Here is a 21,192-nt window from a genome sequence, read left to right as displayed (position 1 = left end):
AGCAGACAGTCAACACTGCAAGTACCACGGTCAAGGCATAGGGCTATGTGGCAAATGGTAGAAATGGTGGATGTGATGTTTTCCATTATTTTTGGGGCTTGAAAAACGAGTTCTGACTGAGAAAAAAAAGTCACAGGACAGATATCACTTTGGCTGGACGTTATCGACTGATATCTGTCCTGGAAAATTGTGCACGTGACCCTTATTGACCAATGAGCGCGCGTAAAAATTCATCACTTGGATATAATCCAAAATATGGGGATATTGACCAAATATGGTTCCGCGTTACTATGACAATCTCGTTCAACAAACAGCTGTAGAATAGAAAATCTGTATTTCTGGGACTGAAAAAAGCTACTCGCCCGCCCAGAGCCTCTTCGCTTCGACCGTCACGACATTTTGGCTGTGCGTCACTGGACGAAAGAAGTCCAGAGACTCTGGTACACAGGCTATGTTGAGGCCACATATATAATAACCTGCCACATTTGTTATAAGGAAGGCCACATTTGTAATAAACTTTCTGATGTCTCATGAAATAAACATCGTACTACAACGTCAAGGGGGTGCAACTAGATGGTCATGTGATGTGACGTAATCAATGACGTCACCAAAAACAAAAATATCCATATCCCATAAAAGAAGCACGTATGACAACCAAACTTGACTAGGTGTCATGTAGGTATCAAGTGGGGTGAAACGAGATGGTCACGTGATGTGTAACGTCATCGATGACGTCATAAAAAAAACAAGAATATCAATATCCCATGAAAGAAGCACGTATGACAACAAAGCAAAACAACCAAAAGAGGCCACATTTGCTATAACGGCTAATTTGCTATAAGGTAGGCCAGATTTGTAATAAACTGTCTGACATTTCATGAAAGAAACATCGTACGACAACCAAACTTGATAGGTGTCCTGTAGGTGTCAAGGAGGTTGCAACCAGATGGTAACGTGATGTGACGTAATCAATGACGCCACCAAAAACAAAAATATCCATATCCCATGAAAGAAGCACGTATGACAACCAAACTTGATAGATATCATTTAGGTAAGGGGGTGCAACGAGATGGTCACGTGATGTGTGACGTCATCGATGACGTCAACAACAAAAAACATCCGTATCTCATGAAAGATACATTGTATGACGACCAAACTTGGTAGGTATCATGAAGGTGTCAAGTAGGGGTGCAACGAGGTGGTCACGTAATGTGTGACTTCATCGATGAGATCATCAAATAAAACATACCTATATCTCATGAAAAAAACATCGTATGACAGCCAATTGGTAGTATCCAGGGGTGTCAACAAAATGATCACGTAATGTGACGACGACGACGTATTGCGAGCATTTAGACCGAGAGGTCGTCTAGTACAGTCTGTTTTTTGTCTAGACGCCTGAAGCCAGATGAGTGCACTACTAGGAGAGCACGAGATAAAAAAAACATTTAAGAGGCTGTCCGTCTAAGAAACGACCGGTCAATTTTCGGCTATCGAAATAATGGGTCAATTCATTCAAAATATGACAGAACTACCTCAATTATTTGTGAAAAAAACATTTAATTCACTTTTTTTCGATGCGTACTACAAAATTTGAGATTCAAAATCCACGCCCTCGAATGAGCCCTCAAAACAGGAGCAAAAACCGCCGTCTCCATAGATGATTCACAACATCAACGAATAAAAAATATATTTCAACACAAAGACAAATGCCCAAAGAAGCCATCTAGGTGAAAAAAAAATAATGAAAATTAACAGAAAATTTGAATATTCTCACGCCTTAGTGATCGAAGTTCGAATCTCTGTCAAAACCATGTAACACATTTATTATCAAAATTTTGCAATACGTGAGAGGCACGTCTCAAAACATAAGTAGTTTGTCTTGACATTTTTGTCAAGAAACATTTTTGCCGTTGCGAATTTACTCCAAGAATCATTCCAAAAGGTTACAGGTTTTACCTCCAAATCTTGGACGGCCGCTGTCAATCCCAAACGATATGTTTCAAATAGCGGCGCAAAAATTCCCACAATAACTTGAACTAAACAAGCATCTAAGGCCATTTGAAGCAAGACATGGGATTCGTACCAAATATCTGTACTCGATCTTCAAAGTTATCGTACTTGGTGACTTCTTTGAAGATTTGTGTTGCCATTGAAATAGATCGCGTGACATTCGGCTGGTTGTTTACATTTTGTGTTTTCCTACATCGCAAAATGTTCTCATTCAACAACTGCCTGCATTGAAGCAGAGAAAATCCAATAAAGAGTTGAATAAAACCGAAAGTAAGGATGAAAATCAGATAAATGTAAAGAATCGAGCTTGACTACAGGTATTCTATTGTGTCACTACTGCTCGCCTTGTAAATTTCGAACCGAAACCGCTATATATATATATATATATCATCCTCTTCAATCATCCTCTTCAATCGAGACGTGAGAAAAAACCCTGAATTTGTTGCTTGGTGAGCCATTGTTTGCGCGTAAACTGCCGTGTACCGTTTGTTGATTTCAAGCACCGCATTTCTTTAGCCACTTGCTCAGGGTTGCTCTTTCTTCCGGTTTTTTCTCCCAGTTCGAACTTTCTTATAAGAAATTCTTTTACAACAGGTGGAAATGGTGCGCTCCCGCCCCGTCCCTCGTGTAGCGCCCATCCTTCAGGCTCGCCCGTTGTACCTGTGAAAGGTTGGGCTGCTGTTCCTGCGCCGGTGGACTGTTAGACATCTATTCGCCCATTTTTTTTTCGAATGACGTCATACGTGGTTGATGTCGTCTCAGCAGTGTGGGTCCCTACATCGAGGTGCAATTCCAGGTCAGCGAACAGCACGAACGTCTCCCGGCATCCTGGCTCTGGACATGCAAATAAAGGCTGTTCTTTGCGTGGAGCCGCGACTCTTTAATGTCAAAGAACGGTTTTAGGCAGTTGAGCTCAGTGTTCTCCTGGCCTTTTATAAGGAGTCGCTTGTATGGCAACAGTTTCCTAGGGCCTATTACATAGCAGCGCCACATGCGCAATCCTTCTTCCTCGTGGGCAAAGTTATTATACTTGATGAAGCCCGTGATCTTCTTTACATCAATAGATTTTCTTCTTTCATCCATTTGACAAACAGCAGCAGTTGTGTCTTTGACGGGCCTTTCCGACAGCGCTGTATGCATATCATTGGCGTTTGCCACATCGTGTCCTTCGTTACAGTAGGTCTTTAAGGCAGCCTTCATCGGGCACAAAATCCTGTCACAAATATCTTTACCGTGCTGTGGCTCCGAATGGTCTAGTCGTCTTACACAGACTCCAGTGCGCTTTTCGAGATCACTCAAGGCTGCCACCAAGTTGTTGTTATGGTAGCAGCCAGCTTCATCTGAGCGGAAGTACACGGTTCTCAAGGATGTGTTACTTTCTTTTACTCTTTCTATGATGTTTTCCACGATTGATAAGACGGAAAATTAATCCTGAGTGCAAGAGCAGGTGTGCGTAGGTTGTCACATTGATTTCCTGCGTCGTCTTGATTATCACGCTTGAGATGTGCCAGCTAATTCCTCTTTTGCCAAACCACTCGGACTGCTTTTCGCGAAACTTCTTTGGGTTAAATTTCATGGCCCAGTCCATGACTATAAGGCCTCCTTGTCCACTTCCATGCTTTTCAAAAGGTCTTGATTGGCTCTCTATTGGTTAACTGCCCTGAGGATATGCGCTTTCCAATCCAGAATGCAAGATTTAGCAACGGCGTGGTCATGAAGCAAATCGTCCTTTTGCTCGCTTGAATAAAATTTAAGGTTGCTATCCTTGATCCGAGCTTTTATAGCGGATATACAAGCTTTCATTGCTTCACATTGCTTACAAACTGCGTTATGTTCATGATCGCACATAACCCTTAACTCATCATCGGCTTTGTCGCTTAGTGCGGAATCACGACAATGGTCTGCGCATGCGCTCTGCTCGGCAGAACAGTGAGCCTGGTACTCGGTTTTGAGATAGCGCCTGCTAGCGTTCAGCTCTTTCTTCATCTCACTGCACCCCGAAAGCTTGGCACCTGACGCTCCAAGCTGGTCTACTATTCCCTGCAATGTCTCAAAACCAGCTGAACCATCGGTAGCGATATTGTCTAGTCCCTGAAGAGATTTTCTTTGTAATGCCTCTCTAGCATCGAGAATCTTGAAGAGAGTAGATCGACTAAGCGGAGAGAACTTCTCTTCCTGGCAGAATTGGTGGTACTGGCTAATCATAGTAGATCTGTAACAGTTCGTACGACGTTAGGTATGGTGATACTTTGACCAGAGTCCAATTTCAATACACGTGTTCCGTATGACACATCCTGGTAAAAGTAGGGTCTGTTGATAAATTCCAGGAAATGGTCTACCTTCTCCATAGAGAGGCGCGTTCGATGATGAACCGTCTTCTCTTCTGGCACTCCTGGGCCACTGGTCGTTGCGTGTTTCCGCGCCTGCTTTATTTGCCAGCGTGTCGGCGTCTCATATGGCTCGTGTAGCTCCTAAAGCTTTTCAGCGGGAAATCTGTAAACATATAGACCCCACGCACACCAACACACACACACACACACACACACACACACACACACACACACACACACACACACACACACACACACACACACACACACACACACACAGAGCCCCTCTGAATTAACATACTCTATCTACAGCAAGGTTATCTGTAAACATTATATCAAGCATGCGATCACATATTGTCTTTATATTGCGCGCCCACGTCGAATGTGTTTTTTTAAGAGTGTGTGTGGGGGGACGGGGGGGGGGGGGCATTCGAGCGCTCATCTTCTGTAGGTTAAATGTTTGCAGGAATGTTTGTCCTGTTCTTTTTTTTCTTGATTCAAAATACTTACAGGATCCAATAGGCAGTTGCGTACCAATTGCATCGAAGATTTTGTCTGCCATTTTCTCCCCAATCACGTTAGGGCCTATCACGTGTTTAGAGTAAGTAGAGTGCAGGGGGTGTTGAAACGTTCTCTTAGACCTCCAGTACTTCCCTAGCTCGTGCCGATGTCGGGGGCACACTCTGAAATTGCTGATTGTGTCTTGCGAAAGATGTCCAAGCCCAGCTCGCTGCAATATAACCTGGTATTCGAACAAACTTGTACGGGAGAGATGACATTTCCGCATATGAGCGCTGATGTCATCTTTACAATCGGCGAGCTTCACCAACTCTGTCCGTCCTCGCGAAGGGCCGCAGTCAATAGAATGACTATTCTTGAGAAAACAGCTCGCCATAACTAAGAATGTCACTGCTATTTCTTGCGAACGGCAATAACGCCCTTGTCAGCGGTCTAACGACATAGCAAAAGCGTGACATTGGCTACATTCCAAGTTAACCGCGTACAACAGAACTGTTAGACTATGTTAAACCCTTTTTTTTTTCAAAGAAATAGGGATAGTGATAATCAAACCTATTTAGTTCGACTCGAGCTCGTAGGGTGTAGAGTTCATTGTGGCGCGTTGAAACACAAGAATTGTAAATAACCAGCCGAATGTCACGCGATCTATTTCAATCAATGGCAACACAAATCTGCAAAGAAGTCACCAAGTAAGAAAACTTCGACGATTTCGAATACAGATATCTGGTATGTCTCGCTTCAAAATGCCCTGGATGCGTATTTAGCTACGTTATCGTGGGGATTTTCGCGCCGCTAATTGAAACATCGGTTGAGATTGACAGCGGCCGTCCGAGATGACAAGAATTTGGAGGTAAAGCCGGAAACATTTTGGAATTATTCTTGAAGTAAATTCGCAACGGCAAAAATGTTTCTTGACAAAAATGTCAATACAAACTACTTATGTTTTGAGAATGCTGAGTGCCTCTCACGTATTGCAGAATTTTGATTATAAATGTGTTACATGTTTTTGACAGAGATTCGAACTTCGATCACTAAGGCGGGAGAATATTCAACTTTTCTGTTACTTTTCATTATTTTTCCACACAGATGGCTTCTTTGGGCATTTGTCTTTGAGTTGAAATATTTTTTTTTTGTTGATGTCGCGAATCAAATGTGAGACTCATCTATGGAGACGGCGATTTTTGCTCCTGTTTTGAGCGATCATTCGAGGGCTCGGATTTTGAATCTCAAATTTTGTAGTACGCATCGAAAAAAGTGAATTAAATGTTTTTTTTTTTACAAATAATTGAGGTAGTTCTGTCATATTTTGAATGAATTGACCCATTATTTCGATAGCCGAAAATTGACCGGTCGTTTCTTAGACGGACAGCCTCTTAATCTTTGAAAAGGTTCTAATTGGCTCAGATGGCTTGCTGAACAGAAAATTTCCAAAAGCTGGCAACATAATGTTTTGAAAAACTTCGCGGTGGGACGATTTCAGCTGTAGGATGCATATTGACGTGTGGCATAGCGTGTTATGGAGCCGGCTATGGGCGCCTTGTAACTTTTGTCTAGACTGGGCACAAAGGACACTTTCGATAAGCACATTTCACCGCCTTTTTCTCTGAGGTTTTCGGATGTTTTTAAGACGGCGCGTGTGTGGATGTGGACGCTGGTAGTGTTTTTTTGTAGTTTTGGCTATCCATCTTGTTTCTGCTGGAAAACGTCAGCCTTCGACAATACGAGATAGTGTCTACAAGGCACTGGTACACATCGCCAAGGGAAATTCACTCTCACCAGTGAAGGAGCGTACATATGCCGAGAAAGCTGCCTACGTCAGGTATTGGAGAGATGTTTCAGTTTCATTATAAAATGGAATAGAGGTATTATACATAAATCATCGTTCCGCTGATGTTGATGCTGTTGTGGCTACAGAATACGAACGCACCAAAGGTTCTGGTGCTAGAAAACTAGTCCGAAACCTCAGAAATAGCTATATTGGTGTGACGAGAAAGTGTGCACAGAGTATACTATATCAGCCAACACTGCAAACGCAACGTTAAATTTCTTAACAAGGCCATCTTGAAACCTATTAAACAATAGGTTTGGAAGACAAAGCAGTGCCCTAAAACGACCCGCGACGCTCGAACTCATCAATGAACGATTTAGGAATGTAGAAACACTCTCGACAACGCCTGAGGACTATAAGAAGCAAAGCAAATCCGTGTCGGTAATTTGTCACCAAGCAAAGGCGGCAACGAAGAGGTGCAATGTGCGCATGAAAAGACCAAAGGGCAGACTTCATCCTCCGACCCTGTACTAAGTCGGTGAAAAAAGTTCATACGCCTTCCTAACAAACGGCGTGTCCCGAGGAAACGTTGTGTCATAGAGGCCATACTAAAACGACATCGTGGGAAGCATTGTTATAAAGCCTCGTTTAGCGCACCAACATATGACGAAAGACAGGAAAAGTGGATATCGGTGAATGACGTCACAAGCCGGACGCTAGCGGAGGAGAGGGAGAGGCAAAAGCTCGCCAGGCCCTCGAATGATAAAATCCAAAAAACACAGAAAGCCTTTTACCTTTGAAATGACAAGAGATTACTATACTGCCCTAACTGAAGAACAAGGCTTTATTGTGTCCTACAATCCTCCGGGCAATTGCAACTGCGAGTTTGCCTCTATGTGATTAACTCAGGGCGTTTGGAATTTGTCGATCCTCTGAAATGTTGCGTTTGGAAATTGTGGAATATCTTGAAGCCCACCCGCTCGACAGCGACGGGTTTCCCCTGCTGGAGACAGTTCCTCATTTTCAATCATGGAAGGATTACTTGGTGTATATGGCGGAGGACGGTACTTTCGGAGACGAACTCACTCTGTATGCTGCGGCCAATTTGATTGGAATTTACATTCACGTGACTTCAACTCTCGGCACCGGTACCCGGCATACGTTTCAGCCTATAGGTGTTTTACCGCTAGGAACAGTGCATATTGGACACTATGCAGAAAATCATGGCGAACACTATGTAAGCCTCACATGTACCGATGACGCACAAGGAAATTCAGACGACGACAAAGCTGAAGAAGAGGAAGGGGAAGACGATAATGAAAAAGGAGAAATAGAGGAGAGGGAAGACGATAATGAAGAAGAAGAAATAGAGGAGAGCGAAGACGATAATGACGAAGTAGCAGAAAGAGAGGAGAGGAAAGACGATAATGACGAAGTAGAAGAAAGAGAGGAGAGGGAAGACGATAATGACGAAGTAGAAGAAAGAGAGGAGAGGGAAGACGATATCCAACCTCAGATATCGCAGACCGTAGTGCAACATGTTGATGATTTGTACAGCCAGTTTGTCCATATAGAATTTATTTGAGATAATAATGACAATACTTCCTCTAATTACAGTCCACTAATGGATAGGGTTCCGAACGAAATTTTGTTGAAATTGATCCAGTTTGTTTTGCTCTCATCGGGTTTGTCGATGTAGGGTGTTCAGCCAGCTCTTTGGTGCCTCCAAGCGATTCAAAGAGTTAACTAGGGCCTCTTCTTCGCACCTACCGCGGATATATATAAGAGATGGATCACAATGCAACCAGTGGGTATGCGTGAGGAGTTTGATGAAGTAATCTCCCATCGTCTGTGGACCCACGTACGGCTGCGGCTCGTGCCAGCCCGCTTTAACTGGTATATAATCATCAAGATTGTAAGGAATAAAGTTAATAGAAGAAAGTAAAAACCTTAACTTTGATACTGTTATGACGCTATTGACTGAGCACATATATTTGTATTATCAGATATCTATGAATTAAAGTGCCGATCTCTGATATTACGTGCGCGCCTAACTCTCAGGCGAAAAAATATTATTTTTAGATCCACCGCAGTGGCAAACGAGCGCAAACGTTTATTTTTTATTTTTGGTGACGTCACCGATGACGTCACACATCACGTGACCATATTGTTGCACCCCCCTTGATACCTACATGACACCTATCAAGTTTGGTTGTCATACGTTCTTCTTTCATGGGATATAGATATTTTTGTTTTTGGTGACGTCATTGATTACGTCACATCACGTGACCATCTCGTTGCACCCCTCTTGATACCTTCATGACATATATCAATTTTGGTTGTCGTACGATGTTTCTTTCATGAGATATCAGACAGTTTATTACAAATGTGGCCTACCTTATAGCAAATTGGCCGTTATAACAAATGTGGTCTCAAAAGGGCACAGTATGTCCTGCGCAAGTTACAGAAAACATCTTGTAGAAAAATCCTGTGTACCCCCAACCACCGAATCACAAATCATTAGAGCGGAAGTTTCTGTAGAAAGTGTAGTATCCATCTATTTTCTACCTTTATGAGTCACAAAAGAAACTTATTTGACAATGTTTCAATGAAAGATTATTCACGGTTTTGTGCACTCAAACTATCTTTTACATAAAATGAAACTGGTGAAATCGATCATGGTTCCTCAGATATTAGAACACTTATTTGCAAATTGCAAACAAAAAAGTAGATTTTTGGTCCTTGTTTTTGAAATGGTGGAGAGACAAGACTAACATCCCAGTTCATGTAACTAATACAGACATCCTTAACGGATATAAGCCTTTCTGCGAGAAATTCTTGACTCTCAACCAGGTTCATAGACAATCTGGCAACTGTAGAACTGAGCTGGCCAGTCACCAGGCTGAGGAATAAGAAATTCCGTAAGGAAGTCTGACAGTTTAGTGTGGAGAAGGATATCTAAAGCTTCCGAGAGGTCATCTCTGCTTGAGTGTGAGCTCGAAAAAGTTGACGAGATGCACATCGTCCATCTTCCTCATAGTTTGAACTGATTCGTGGTTGGATGTACTGATGTGTGCTAATTCTGCATCTTCCAAATTCTGGATTTAAAAAAGTATCAGTGATCAGTGATTCTTATGCAAGAAGTAATATCTATGGGTTGTTGTAGCCACCATGTGCACTTTAATCATAAAAGGGTCATTCCACAGTAAACTGTATGTTGTGGAGTCTACATTTGGAGAGATTTGAGACATTATAACTTCTAATTAAGAGTGTTTATCTTAATAAAAGTATACTTCTAGGGAAAGGGGTATAAGTACTACAAACAGTAAGGAAGGGGATATTGCAAAGTTTAAATGCTTCTGAGATATTTGATAATACACAGCCGTTGCGGAGTCTACGCAGAAAAATCCAATTTTATAGAAATGAACTTTACCTTTAAAACTCTGTGAACTTTCTGAATATTTTAAAATGGGGCTTAAATAATAAGGAACAACATTCTTTTGGGTTGATTTAAGCAATAAGAATATTTTGCTTTTGTTTTATCTTCTTGGTGAAATTGCTAGTTTTAGATGGACTGGTGCTGTTGCGGAGTCTACGTTGCGGAGTCTACACAAGGGCACTAAACTACAAATAGAACCACAAAAAATGCTGCTTACTGCACTCAAAAACATAGGAAATATTTTCAAAATGTATTTCATTCATATAGTATAGTCTTATCTCAGCATGTTAGATAGTCATATCCCAGCACAATTAGATTCTAGAAAATTGTTATGGAATCTACTTTTTAGCATCTACAAAAAGTATTATAACAGTACAATTATTAAAGTTTTCTGCAGCAGACACTTTTAATCTTAAATCCAGTTCAACACCAACTCTCTTACAAATGTGGCAACACATTAACAGCTAGTTAAGTTGTCTGACCCTTGCTTTGAGAGACCCGGTCTCTTACCTCATCTAAGTGGGCTCTCGAAGGGCTCATTGCCCTGCAATGCCAGTGGGCAATGTTTCTCATAGTTCAGAACTAAACAGTACTTGGTACTAAATAAGAAACACAATGTACACAAGTACATGTAATAACATGGGTGCTATGATATTATCATTATCTGTAATGATCAGTCAGGCCATTTTATTTTTTTAGCAACTTGAAAACAGCCTCTACCTCATCTAAGTTAGGGACTTCAAAGGGCCCATTTCCCTGCAATGCCAGTGGGCCTTGGAATACACATGAGGGGTGGACACTTTCTACATCATCTCTGATTGGCCAGCCAAACTTCTGTGCTCCAACATAATATAGAAACTTGAATGGTATAAGGAATCCATCACTAGATGCATCTAAGGCTCTACCTATGTAGTATTTCTTCACGTAATCCACTGCATAATACTGATCTTTCTCAATGATGCTTGTTTGTGGGGGAAGCAAGGCTTGCTAGTGAAGCTCTAATATCATCTGCTCTCTAACTGCTGGGATGTCAGGATCTTTGCAGAGCATTGGGGCACCAGTGGCCAAGCACCTAGCATACATTAAAAGAAATACACCACAGTCAATTCCATTGGCTTGTTGTGGCAAATCGCCTGGTTTGTTTGATGCAAACCTCCATGTAGCTATGTCCAAACTGCTGTCAGCCTTCTTGAGGACATGCCACATTTTGCACATAGCAGCTTCAGCTGTGGGCTTAATAAATGACCCTGCTAGGGTATCAAGAGCAAATATGGACTTTTCCTTGGGTATAGCTACCACCAGAAACCAGTGGTTACCTCCCGCTGGGCAGCAAGGTGCGATGATAAGATCTTTTTCAAGGAGTTTTCCTTTAGCAGATAATTGGCGTTTGATGATTGATGACTTCTCAAATTGTTCCCAAGGAAATACAACAATGTTGGGCGAAGCAGATTGGAGCATTTCAAGGTATGTATCAACAGCAAAGTTGGTAAGAAAGTTATCTTCTTCCTTTGCATGCCCTCCCTGGAGCGAGCTTAGATCATTTGGTGATATGACTCCTTTGCCTTTGAATTCAACTTAACCATTTATAATCCCAGACAATAGCTGTGCCTTGTGAGGGATAGCAGTGACATGACCAAGATTTCTGAATCTAGCCTTAAGCATTGGAGGTAAGCCAAAGTCAGTTGTCAGATTAGGAGCCTTCACTTGGCCTGTCTCTTTTGCTACGACTGATGCTGGCACCCGTTTCGAATTCGTTGCACAGGGTCTGGTTGCAGCTTTTTGTCCTGGATCTTTTTTTACTGCTGCTGGCACTTGCTTTGAATCCTTTCCACTAGGCTGATGAGACAGGGGGCTCTTTGATATCAAGACATGCTCTTGACAGCAATCCTGTTGGGAGAACTAAGAATTCTTAGCCACTTTAATGGTTACCTCATCCACCTTGGCCACAAAGTGAATAGAGTGTGTTGAAGGGATTGCTTTGCAACTGTTCCATCGGGTACTAAGCTTCTCAGTTACCAACCCCACTTGGTCCTCTGAACAGTAGAGAACCCTAATCTTCTTGCACAGTTGTTTTGCTGTGTCTGCAAACTCCTTGGCTGAGGTTACCACCACGCTTGACTGTAGTATTGCCCGCCAAACCACTCTCTTTACCTCCCCACCAATACCATCACAGGGGGCCTATCCCATGCGCAGTCTCAAAAAAATTCCATGTGGCATCACAACCAAAATCCCTTTCATGGTACACCACAATTGACAAGTTGTAACGATTCTTGAACTGCGAGGAGGGACCATCAGACCAGTAGTGGACCTTCTTTACTTCTGTTACTTTCTTAACATCTTCAAGAATCAGAGAGTTGTATGTATAGACAGACGACTTGCCATGAGAGAGTTCGTCACTTACAACAGCATAAGACAAATGCTGCAACTCTCCCTCATCATCCCTATAGTATACCACTGCTGTAAACACTGTCACCATTTCATTGTGTCAGTGCGCAGCCATGATCTCTCGTTGATGTTTAAGCAGGGCATCGCCCGAAAGTAGGAGATATCTCTTCTCAGCTGGCTCGCCTATGTTGTGAAAGCGTAATTCTAGATAGGAAACACCAATCAAAGAATAAAAAAACAATTACCACAAGCAATCATGCTTGGTTGACATAAGCTGGAAGAATTGTCACACTCCCTCAAAGCGGCATCCTGTTACAGTAACACCTACGTTAGCCACAAAAGGCTTTAGGGCAACACAAAGAGATCCCATGAAGCTGCTTATTATAAAATCAGGCAAGCTAAGAATTGTAAATCAGATGATGCTTGATATTTTTCTTGATCATGACTACCTGTGATTACGCTGTTTGCGTGGGTGGTCCTTGTGGCCCTAGTGTCGATTGCTCGAGCAATTCAAAGTGCGTTCTTCTGAAAGACTGTAACAAGGATATTCATGGACACAAGAAGCTGCTTAACATATCAGACAAGTCTCTTCAAACTGAGTTTGAACTTCTTCTTGCTAGAGCTGGTAAGTGAATCATGATTTAACGACCGGAGTATTTGTTAAGCGCGCGCGTAGGTGACTCTTGAAACGCAAATGTAATCAAGCCCTATTTTGGGTTTGGTATGCGTCGTAAATGTGTTCTCGACTTTCTGATGAGTTACTTGAGCAAACTGTGTACCAAAACAAGCGCTGCAAATAAGATCTCTGTGATAATCGAGAGTAAAGGAGCTATGCTAACCGAATATTATTTCTACTACTCGTGCTAGGCCTATTCGAGAATGGAGTTTTATATGACAGCTTGACGATTTGCCCTCGTCACCGAGACCTCCACGGGATACGGTTCCGCCTCAACAAAAAGTATTGCGTTGTGCCTGCAACATGGGCCGATCACAGGAGCGCCAATCCTTTGGGTGATAAGGGGATTACATTTCTCCAGTCAAAGGCACTGCAAGCGAAAGTCCACCAGCTTATCCCAGTTGGTTCGCCTAAGTAGCTACCATTATCATCATGTTCAGATACCCAGCGCACATTGCGGTCGCACCCATTGCGGCGCGGGATCTACCAGCATTACATGCCTTACTCGCCCCATTTTTCGCGCGGCCAAATCGTTCACTTTCCTTTCCCTCCATAAACGAAAATGAAACCTACCAAAAATATAATAATGGGACTTTTATGCATTTATTTGAAATGTTCCTATGGTTTGTATAATAAATAACATATGCAGAAATTCGTTACTTGAAAGTGTTTACCTTGGGTGCCGTCCACACTGTATATTGTAAGGTAGTTCAGATACTCATAATCACAGACAATATAATATTCTCAGAATGTATGTTTTGCTATATTAGCGATTTGTAGGAGATGCCGAGATCGCCTTAAACAAGATGCACCACCATCTAGACCCTTCTTCCCAAATACCGCTGTCCCCATACGCAGCTCCGAACAAGGCTCAGAACTCCTGGAGAAAGTCACATGTAATCAATCGTCTGCAAACATCTCAGAAGATGAAGAGGTACAACATCTGCAAATAATTATTATATCGTATCCATACAGGTGCGGCGGAGTGGTGTTCCAAAAGTGTGTGGGGGGAGGGGGTGTAGAGCTTGAATTATGATAAATATTTAGGTACATGTAAAAACGGCAGGTTCATGTAAAAAGAAACACATTTGCTCAGAAAAGTGAGCGCCCCCCTGCCCCTTCCTGTCCGCCGCCCCTGCCATATCTTGATAAGCTTGCAAAGTTGCTGACCTAAGTTTTTTTTAGATACAAGAAACAAGCGATGAGTCTATAGTGGAAAAGTTCAACGAGCTTAGCCTTGCTGGAGGAGACGCGAGCTTCTTTCCGTCGGACACCACTAGCACCGCCTCGTCCGATGAGGTAAAACTCTCGACCTTGACAGTCAGGCGCGGTAAGCTGAACGACTTTCTACATGCATGCGGAAGAGAGGAGAACATCGGCCCCGTCAAAAAATCATGGGAATCGATGGCGATAAAAGCCCACGGCACGCTTCTCGTGCTTCAAATGCTATCGTTTCAGTACTGGAGGTTATGGTACCAGATGACCCGGCAGGCTTATGGCAAGAGGTACAGACCTCTAAAAAAGTAGAAAAAGCCTTGGGCCTTTCTTCTTCTTTCGCAGATGCCAAGTACCTCAGAGCGCTAGCCGAGACTTACGAGAATGCGACGACTTGGGCAACGAAACGGCAAGCTCTGGCAGTCATGGTAGATCTGGTGTCCTTGAAGGAACTACGCCACTATCTTCCAAATCTATCTGAATACCGCTACAAGGCCGCCAAGATCCATCTCCTGAGATTTGGTAGAGGAGCACCAGTGCCGGTAGACAGAAGGCCACGGATGCGAATAGACGAGGAGCGGCTGGATTTTTTGCTATCCTTCATCACCAGTCCCCATATCATCCAGGACTTGCCATTTGGGCAAAAATATATCCGGCTATCAAACGGTGATCTTCTCGAGACACCCAACGTCATAAGATCCATGATTCCCGCCAGGATTCACATGCAGTATACACAGTACTGCAAGGAGAACGCTCAGAGATCTCTGAGCGAGACAACAGTCAGACGCATCCTCAAAGTTTGTTCAGCCACTGTCCGAAAATCTCTCCAAGGTCTTGACTACATCTCAGCGGAGGGTGGCAAATCGTTTGACGACCTAATTGAGGTGGTGCGCAAGTTAGAGGGAGTTGGAGGATGCGACCACTCGTGGGTATCCACGTGTGAGGGGGGACTCAAACAGGGAAAGCAATACCTCAAATCAGATTACAAGGTAAGTATATATAGCGCTTGACAACCTTACGACGCAGCATTTATTTACGAAAAAACACGAGTGAAAAAAGGATCCATTTAGTAAATTAATAGTTGATCCAACAATAAAAGGTATTACAAGATAATGAGCTCTTTATTATTTTTTTCAAGCGTTGCCACCTAAATGCTATCTTAAAATATAAATTATGTGTTCTTTTTCAGGTGCACGTTGCTGACGCTTGTAATGTGGCAGACCACTGCACAGCATACGCACTTAGTGACCCGAAGGAGCCCATGTACGCCACCCCACCCTGTGAACATCAACACGACGTCTTCTGCTCCTCGTGTTCTGAGCTGGATGTTACGCTGACGGCGATCGAGGCCGCCGTGAAAGCCTCGTCAGGCAAGGTGCCTGCGGAGCAACACGACGAACTACTGTTCACATACCGAACGTGCATCGCCGCTATCCATGCGTGGAAATCTCACCAACTGCGCTCTATCCAACAGGACAAGCCCCGTCTTTCAATAATGAGTGGCATCACCGAATCTGAAGTTCTTATCTTCCAGGACTGCGCCATGAAATATCTCCCTCAAAAGTACCGAGAAACTCAAGCTGACTGGTTCGGTAAGAGGGGGATTTCATGGCATATCAGTGTTGTGATTAGACGGTCCTCCACAGGTATAGCGGAACACCAGATATTTGTTCATATCGTTGAAAACTGTAGCCAAGACGCCATGACTGTCATCAGCATCATGGAGCACACCCTACGTGAGATTAAGGCTAGCACTCCTGGCGTCTCTACTGCCTTTTACAGGCAGGATAACGCCGGATGTTACCACAACGCGGCCATGATTACAGCATGTCGATTCATGGAGTCACGTACGGGAATAAAGGTAATTGTCTATTCGATATCATGATTTCCTTTATAGTTCTTTTTCATATAACAAATATCTTGCATATTGCCTTAATCCTGTCCTAAAAGCTGTCGACCAATGAGAATGTGAAATATATCCAAGCAAACGCTTTGTCGAATTAATGATAATTTTTTTCATTTTCCTTAAAGGTCGAGAGAGTAGATTTTAGCGACCCACAGGGTGGCAAAGGCCCATGTGATCGAAAAGCTGCCACCATTAAGGCCCACGTCCGGCGTTATATTGCTGAAGGCCATGATGTCACCACCGCAGCTGACCTGCGTCATGCGATTCTCTCACACAATGGCGTCCCGGGTGTGCGCGTCTCATTGGTAGATGCGAGTAGTCTGAGGCCTCTGAGCAGCGAAGCCAAGATTGATGGCATCACTAAACTAAACAACTTCAGTCTTAGTGACAAGGGCCTAACGATGTGGAGGGCCTATGACATCGGTATAGGGAGAACAGTTCCCTGGCAAAGATTACAAGGTAACATTTTTTTCCGTAGACATTGACTAAACAGAACCATTGAAGCCCGCAAATAATAAACTTCCGTTTACATAGAGATGCATGACAATTTAGTAGTAAATCAAAAAGTTATATGTGCAACGCATAAGTGTATCAATTGAAATACTGTTTTTTTTTCTTCTAAATATAAATATTTCTTTAGTTCCAGCGACCGTAGAGTTGGTGAGCTTTGAAAGTGCTTTCAGTCCGGGTGGTTTCATCGCCATCAAATCACGCCGCATCAAGCCCGTTGAGCTGTCTGTGGCAAGTGGCTTGTCGAGCGTTCAAACAGATGGTCAATCTGATGAGGCTGATGACGACAATGAATCCGAGGAAGAGATAGAGGAAGAATCCCCTAAGCTGTTCTGCTGCCCAGTTGAGGGTTGCATAAAGGCGTACCACCGTCACAGTTCTTTGGAGGACCACATCCAGTTCGGGAAGTGTCGTATCGTTGAAGAACGGTACACACTATTCGATCGGGCGGCAATAGCTTACCGCGAGAAGCTTTTGCAGGGAGATGAGCTGCAACCAACCCTAGAACCGGTCCTGCAAGAAAAGGCGTCGAATGACTTGTGTCTTGGATGGGCTCTGAAAACAGCTAGAAAGGCAACCCGCTTTAGCGAAAAGCAGAAGGCCTTCCTAGACGAGGTATTTCAGAAGGGGATTGATACCGGTCACAAGCTTGACCCTGCAACTGCTGCCCTAGAGATGCGCTACGCCAAGGACCTGACTGGGAAACGTCGCTTTCAAGTTGATGAATTCTTGTCAGACAGTCAGGTCCAGTCGTACTTTTCAAGGATGGCCTCCAAGCGAAGAAAGGCGCTTGATTCGACTCAGTCCGAGGGCGACAGCGGAGATGAAGACGCCAAAGCCGCAGATGAACAGGCAAGCTACGCCTCGGCGCGCGCCCTCATCCTAGAGGAGTGTCAACTCTAACATCCTATCGAATATGAGTCTATCAATTTCTGCCAACTTTACGAAAAAGGCAAACTGAGCACCCTAAACTTGGTTTTATTAAGACAAGTTTTAGACTTCCTCGATTTGGATATTGACCCCAAGCTCCGTAGGAAGGCTCCCATTATTGATAAAATTTCTGCAGTAATCAAGCAGTGCTCATGCGCACACAACTAATATGCAAATAAACGTAAATACGTATACAATTTTTACCCTTACGCCTAAGTTCTTCACCAAACCATCAGATGTTTTTGAAAATAGCCAAACAAAACATGATATCGACTTTTTATCAAATATGATGTTCTAATAAAGAAAGACTAAGACCCAACACTGTCTGTTCTTATGTAGATTAGGATACCTGTGGAAAGTCACGCATTCTCATCTAGCAGACCGCTGATCAGTTGTTGTCATCTGAAACCAGACTCGTGTTCAAGTACTTGACCTTTGCATTGAAATTAATCTTACAAATAGGCCTTTTCCCCAGAAACCTCTTGGCAGAAGGTAAGAACTTATGTGCTTGAATATCTTTTACTCCAAAGCAACGCCAAGAAACTTTAAAACCCAAACAAATCCCTCAAAGTTTGCCATTCCGGCAGGCGTTCTGAACTGAAGTCTGTACAATATAGCAAATATTTTTCATTGTAATGTCTTTATTGACTTCCAGTAACTTCCAAGGATGAACCAAGACTATTATACAGCATCTGAGATTAGTATACAGCAAGGGTAGAGTTTATTTTCCGTTATTTGTCTCCTGTACAAACAGGTATGTGTATCTAATAAAAACGGCTGTCAAGAAAATCGCGTGTTATTTTAGCTCGACATGGGGTTGCGTCCCCCAATTTTTTATTGTCTGAATCGAAAGAAATAACACCAATCTTTGCTCAACGTGCAAAATTTCTGCGAAAATCCACGTACCATCGGATTTATAAGCCCCTAATTTAGACTGATATTTAAGTCGACATTTTTTGTTGACATGTTTAGACAGCAATAAAATACAATTTTTCTTGCCGGAAAAAGTAAAGAAACCACTCGGTTTATACCTTATCCACTCCTTTCTTAGGATCTGTAACGCTTTTTTAAATTCCGCCTATATTCAAAGAGAATTTTACGATTTTTTAAGAAAGGTGAAAAATGCCCCAAAATCAGCGATTTTATTGGCAAAATCGTAAATTCGGCTTTTCTCGAAAAATATTTATCGTATGTAACTCAAACTTTTTTACCATGATTACAGAACCAGGGGCTAACTTTAAACCAATTTTGAGCGATTTTGAAATTTCTTATTTGGAACCCCTCAGTTGAATCTAAGGGACTGGTGCACTTAAAGAGAGTGGTTTCAAACCGTAATTTACCATTCCGGCCGCGATATATTAGCCGTGGGATATTTGTCAGCGTCACGTGAATGGGCGAGGGTAGAGGATCGGGCCGCCTCGAACTTCCCCTTAAATGTTGACAGTACTACTACTATTGTCGTACACTACTGGTATCATAATCGTTGTTGTTATTTTTATTATTGTTATGGTCTTGCTATTATTTTGTCATTGTTGTTGTTGTTGTGGGATGCTATTTCCACGGTTACCCTCGTCTTGGTGAGAACCAGAATATGTTCCGCAAAGGAACAGGTGGTAAAGGCGGTCAAAACGTCTAGGCTGTTTGCTGTCAAAGTCGATGAGATGTGTCCTAAAATTTGAAATCGTGGATTTATAGATGAAGTCTGATTGGTAGTCTTAAAGGTGACATAATCTTACCCGCTAATCCGCTCCTCTAATGGTATCTCGAGTATGGACTCCAAAGTTGTGTATATTGGTGAAACTGTTGGGTAAATTGTAGTTTTTCCTTTATTGTGACACACTGTTTTCATTTGTTCCCCTAGCTATGGCAGGACAATCACGAACCAGCTGTTACATCATGACACGGAGGTCGGCTCCAATGCTGAGGTAAGTTGATAAATATCTTATTTCTTTAGGAATCTGAATAAGATATATAGCAACAGACACGAAGTCCAATCTGCTAAAATATCCATAAGCTCCCCAAGCTCTGAAGCTTCCCATTCAAGTCTTCATGGAAAATTAAGGATGTTGGAGTTTTACTTTGATTTTCTTGATCGCTGTTTGAAAGGAAGCGATTGCCAGTATGTGGAGATGAGACTCGACTTATATCGCTATCTCAGGGGAGAGCGCCGAGGGTTTAGTTAAGCCAGAGTTACGTAGATAGTTTAAGGAGAATAAGCATGGGTGGTTTTCTAGAACTGGTACACCTGATGACCGAGCGTATGACAAAATCGAATATGAGGGGCAAGGCATCAATGCTTTGGGCAGTAAAACCTACTTCTGTTTTGGGGAATACTCCAAATATGGCTGAGGACTGGTATTCTCCCGGGGGACACCCAATACGCATACATCGAATTAAAATCGATAGTACACTGCCCCTATCCATGCCATTCATTTGAGTGTGTGGAGTGTGAAATTGAGGACTAGTTTTCACTCATTTCTTTCCAATGTCTTGTGTATATTAACTTACAACGTAGTGTAGCATGCTTTCATTTAATTTTTGTTTTTTTAGATATTAAGATAGCCTACAACACAGCCAACCGAACCTTTAGTCGAGCCCCCAATATCCATTGAACACCAATCGCAGTAGGATAGCGAGATGACACCAGCCGTCTGTCGCACCAAGGGCCTGGGCTTTACTTGTCGTCCTACTATATATGAGCAAATGTGACTTGGTGGGGCACAATAAAGTTATATATTTGTCAAATGAGGTTTATTTGCTTCTCTTTCTCCTAAGATCCGTATTTTTTAGAAACAGATCTGGCTTTAGATCTAGTTTAGTTTGCATTCGTGTTTTAGGGGGGAAGGGTGTTACGATTATATCGCCATCATTGATCGACTTGCAACATAAGGGGGCGAATTGGCATCTCGCTTTACGATGGAATTCAGAAGACCAATTTATAAAATAACCCGAAAAGTTTAAACTTCTGCAGAAACATATACCAGTTTTGAAACCTGGGCTCTCTACGTTTGGCGGAAGCCTGCATTGCCATGGAGCTCGGCAAAAATATAACATTGCCATTCATAACGAATCCCTTCGTAACACATGTACAGGACCCGAAATGATCCCAGGACCCGAAATGATCCCAGGACCCGAAACGATCTGTACAGGACCCGAAATGATCCCAGGACCCGAAACGATCCCAGGACCCGAAACGATCCCCAAAAGTACCCCAACTGATCCTCGGACCCGAAACGATCCCCAAGAGTCCCCGAAATGAACCCCAAGGAATTACAGTAATGGACAACTAAAGGAATGTGTAAGGATTGGCTTTCAGTTTTAAAAACATATGAAACATTTAGCTTTGTTTGTGTTATTAAAAGGAAATTTACATTAACTAAAACTATAGTATTAAGATTTTTATATACGACTGCGGGGGAAATACAGTGGTTGAGTCAGAAATTGGGGTCAACTAACAGCTCATGTGATAGTAATTTGAGGAGCCCGGCGTGGATAAATCAT

At 42.7% G+C, this 21,192-nt stretch overlaps 3 protein-coding genes across 3 annotated transcripts; all 3 read left to right on the top strand.

The window, feature by feature from the left end:
• The first annotated feature begins 12,720 nt into the window (after positions 1-12,720).
• LOC125570219 lies at positions 12,721-13,548 on the top strand. The gene is made up of 2 exons (XM_048731537.1): positions 12,721-13,079; positions 13,322-13,548. The coding sequence occupies exons 1-2, from the start codon at positions 12,896-12,898 to the stop codon at positions 13,546-13,548; spliced, it is 411 nt and encodes a 136-aa protein (XP_048587494.1). The 5' UTR covers positions 12,721-12,895.
• Positions 13,549-14,524: 976 nt separating this feature from the next.
• LOC125570218 lies at positions 14,525-16,028 on the top strand. The gene is made up of 3 exons (XM_048731536.1): positions 14,525-15,334; positions 15,535-15,932; positions 15,992-16,028. Exons 1-3 carry the CDS (start codon positions 14,525-14,527, stop codon positions 16,026-16,028), a joined length of 1,245 nt encoding a protein of 414 aa, XP_048587493.1.
• Positions 15,928-20,436, top strand: LOC116619403. Its single transcript, XM_048731697.1, has 6 exons — positions 15,928-16,206; positions 16,377-16,710; positions 16,892-18,183; positions 18,347-18,445; positions 19,553-19,616; positions 20,242-20,436. Exons 1-3 carry the CDS (start codon positions 16,048-16,050, stop codon positions 17,662-17,664), a joined length of 1,266 nt encoding a protein of 421 aa, XP_048587654.1. The 5' UTR covers positions 15,928-16,047; the 3' UTR covers positions 17,665-18,183; positions 18,347-18,445; positions 19,553-19,616; positions 20,242-20,436.
• The last annotated feature ends 756 nt before the right edge of the window (positions 20,437-21,192 follow it).

Source organism: Nematostella vectensis, chromosome 8 (genome assembly GCF_932526225.1).
Source record: "Nematostella vectensis chromosome 8, jaNemVect1.1, whole genome shotgun sequence".
Lineage (NCBI taxonomy): Eukaryota > Metazoa > Cnidaria > Anthozoa > Actiniaria > Edwardsiidae > Nematostella > Nematostella vectensis.
This window is presented reverse-complemented; position numbering and strand designations above follow the sequence as displayed.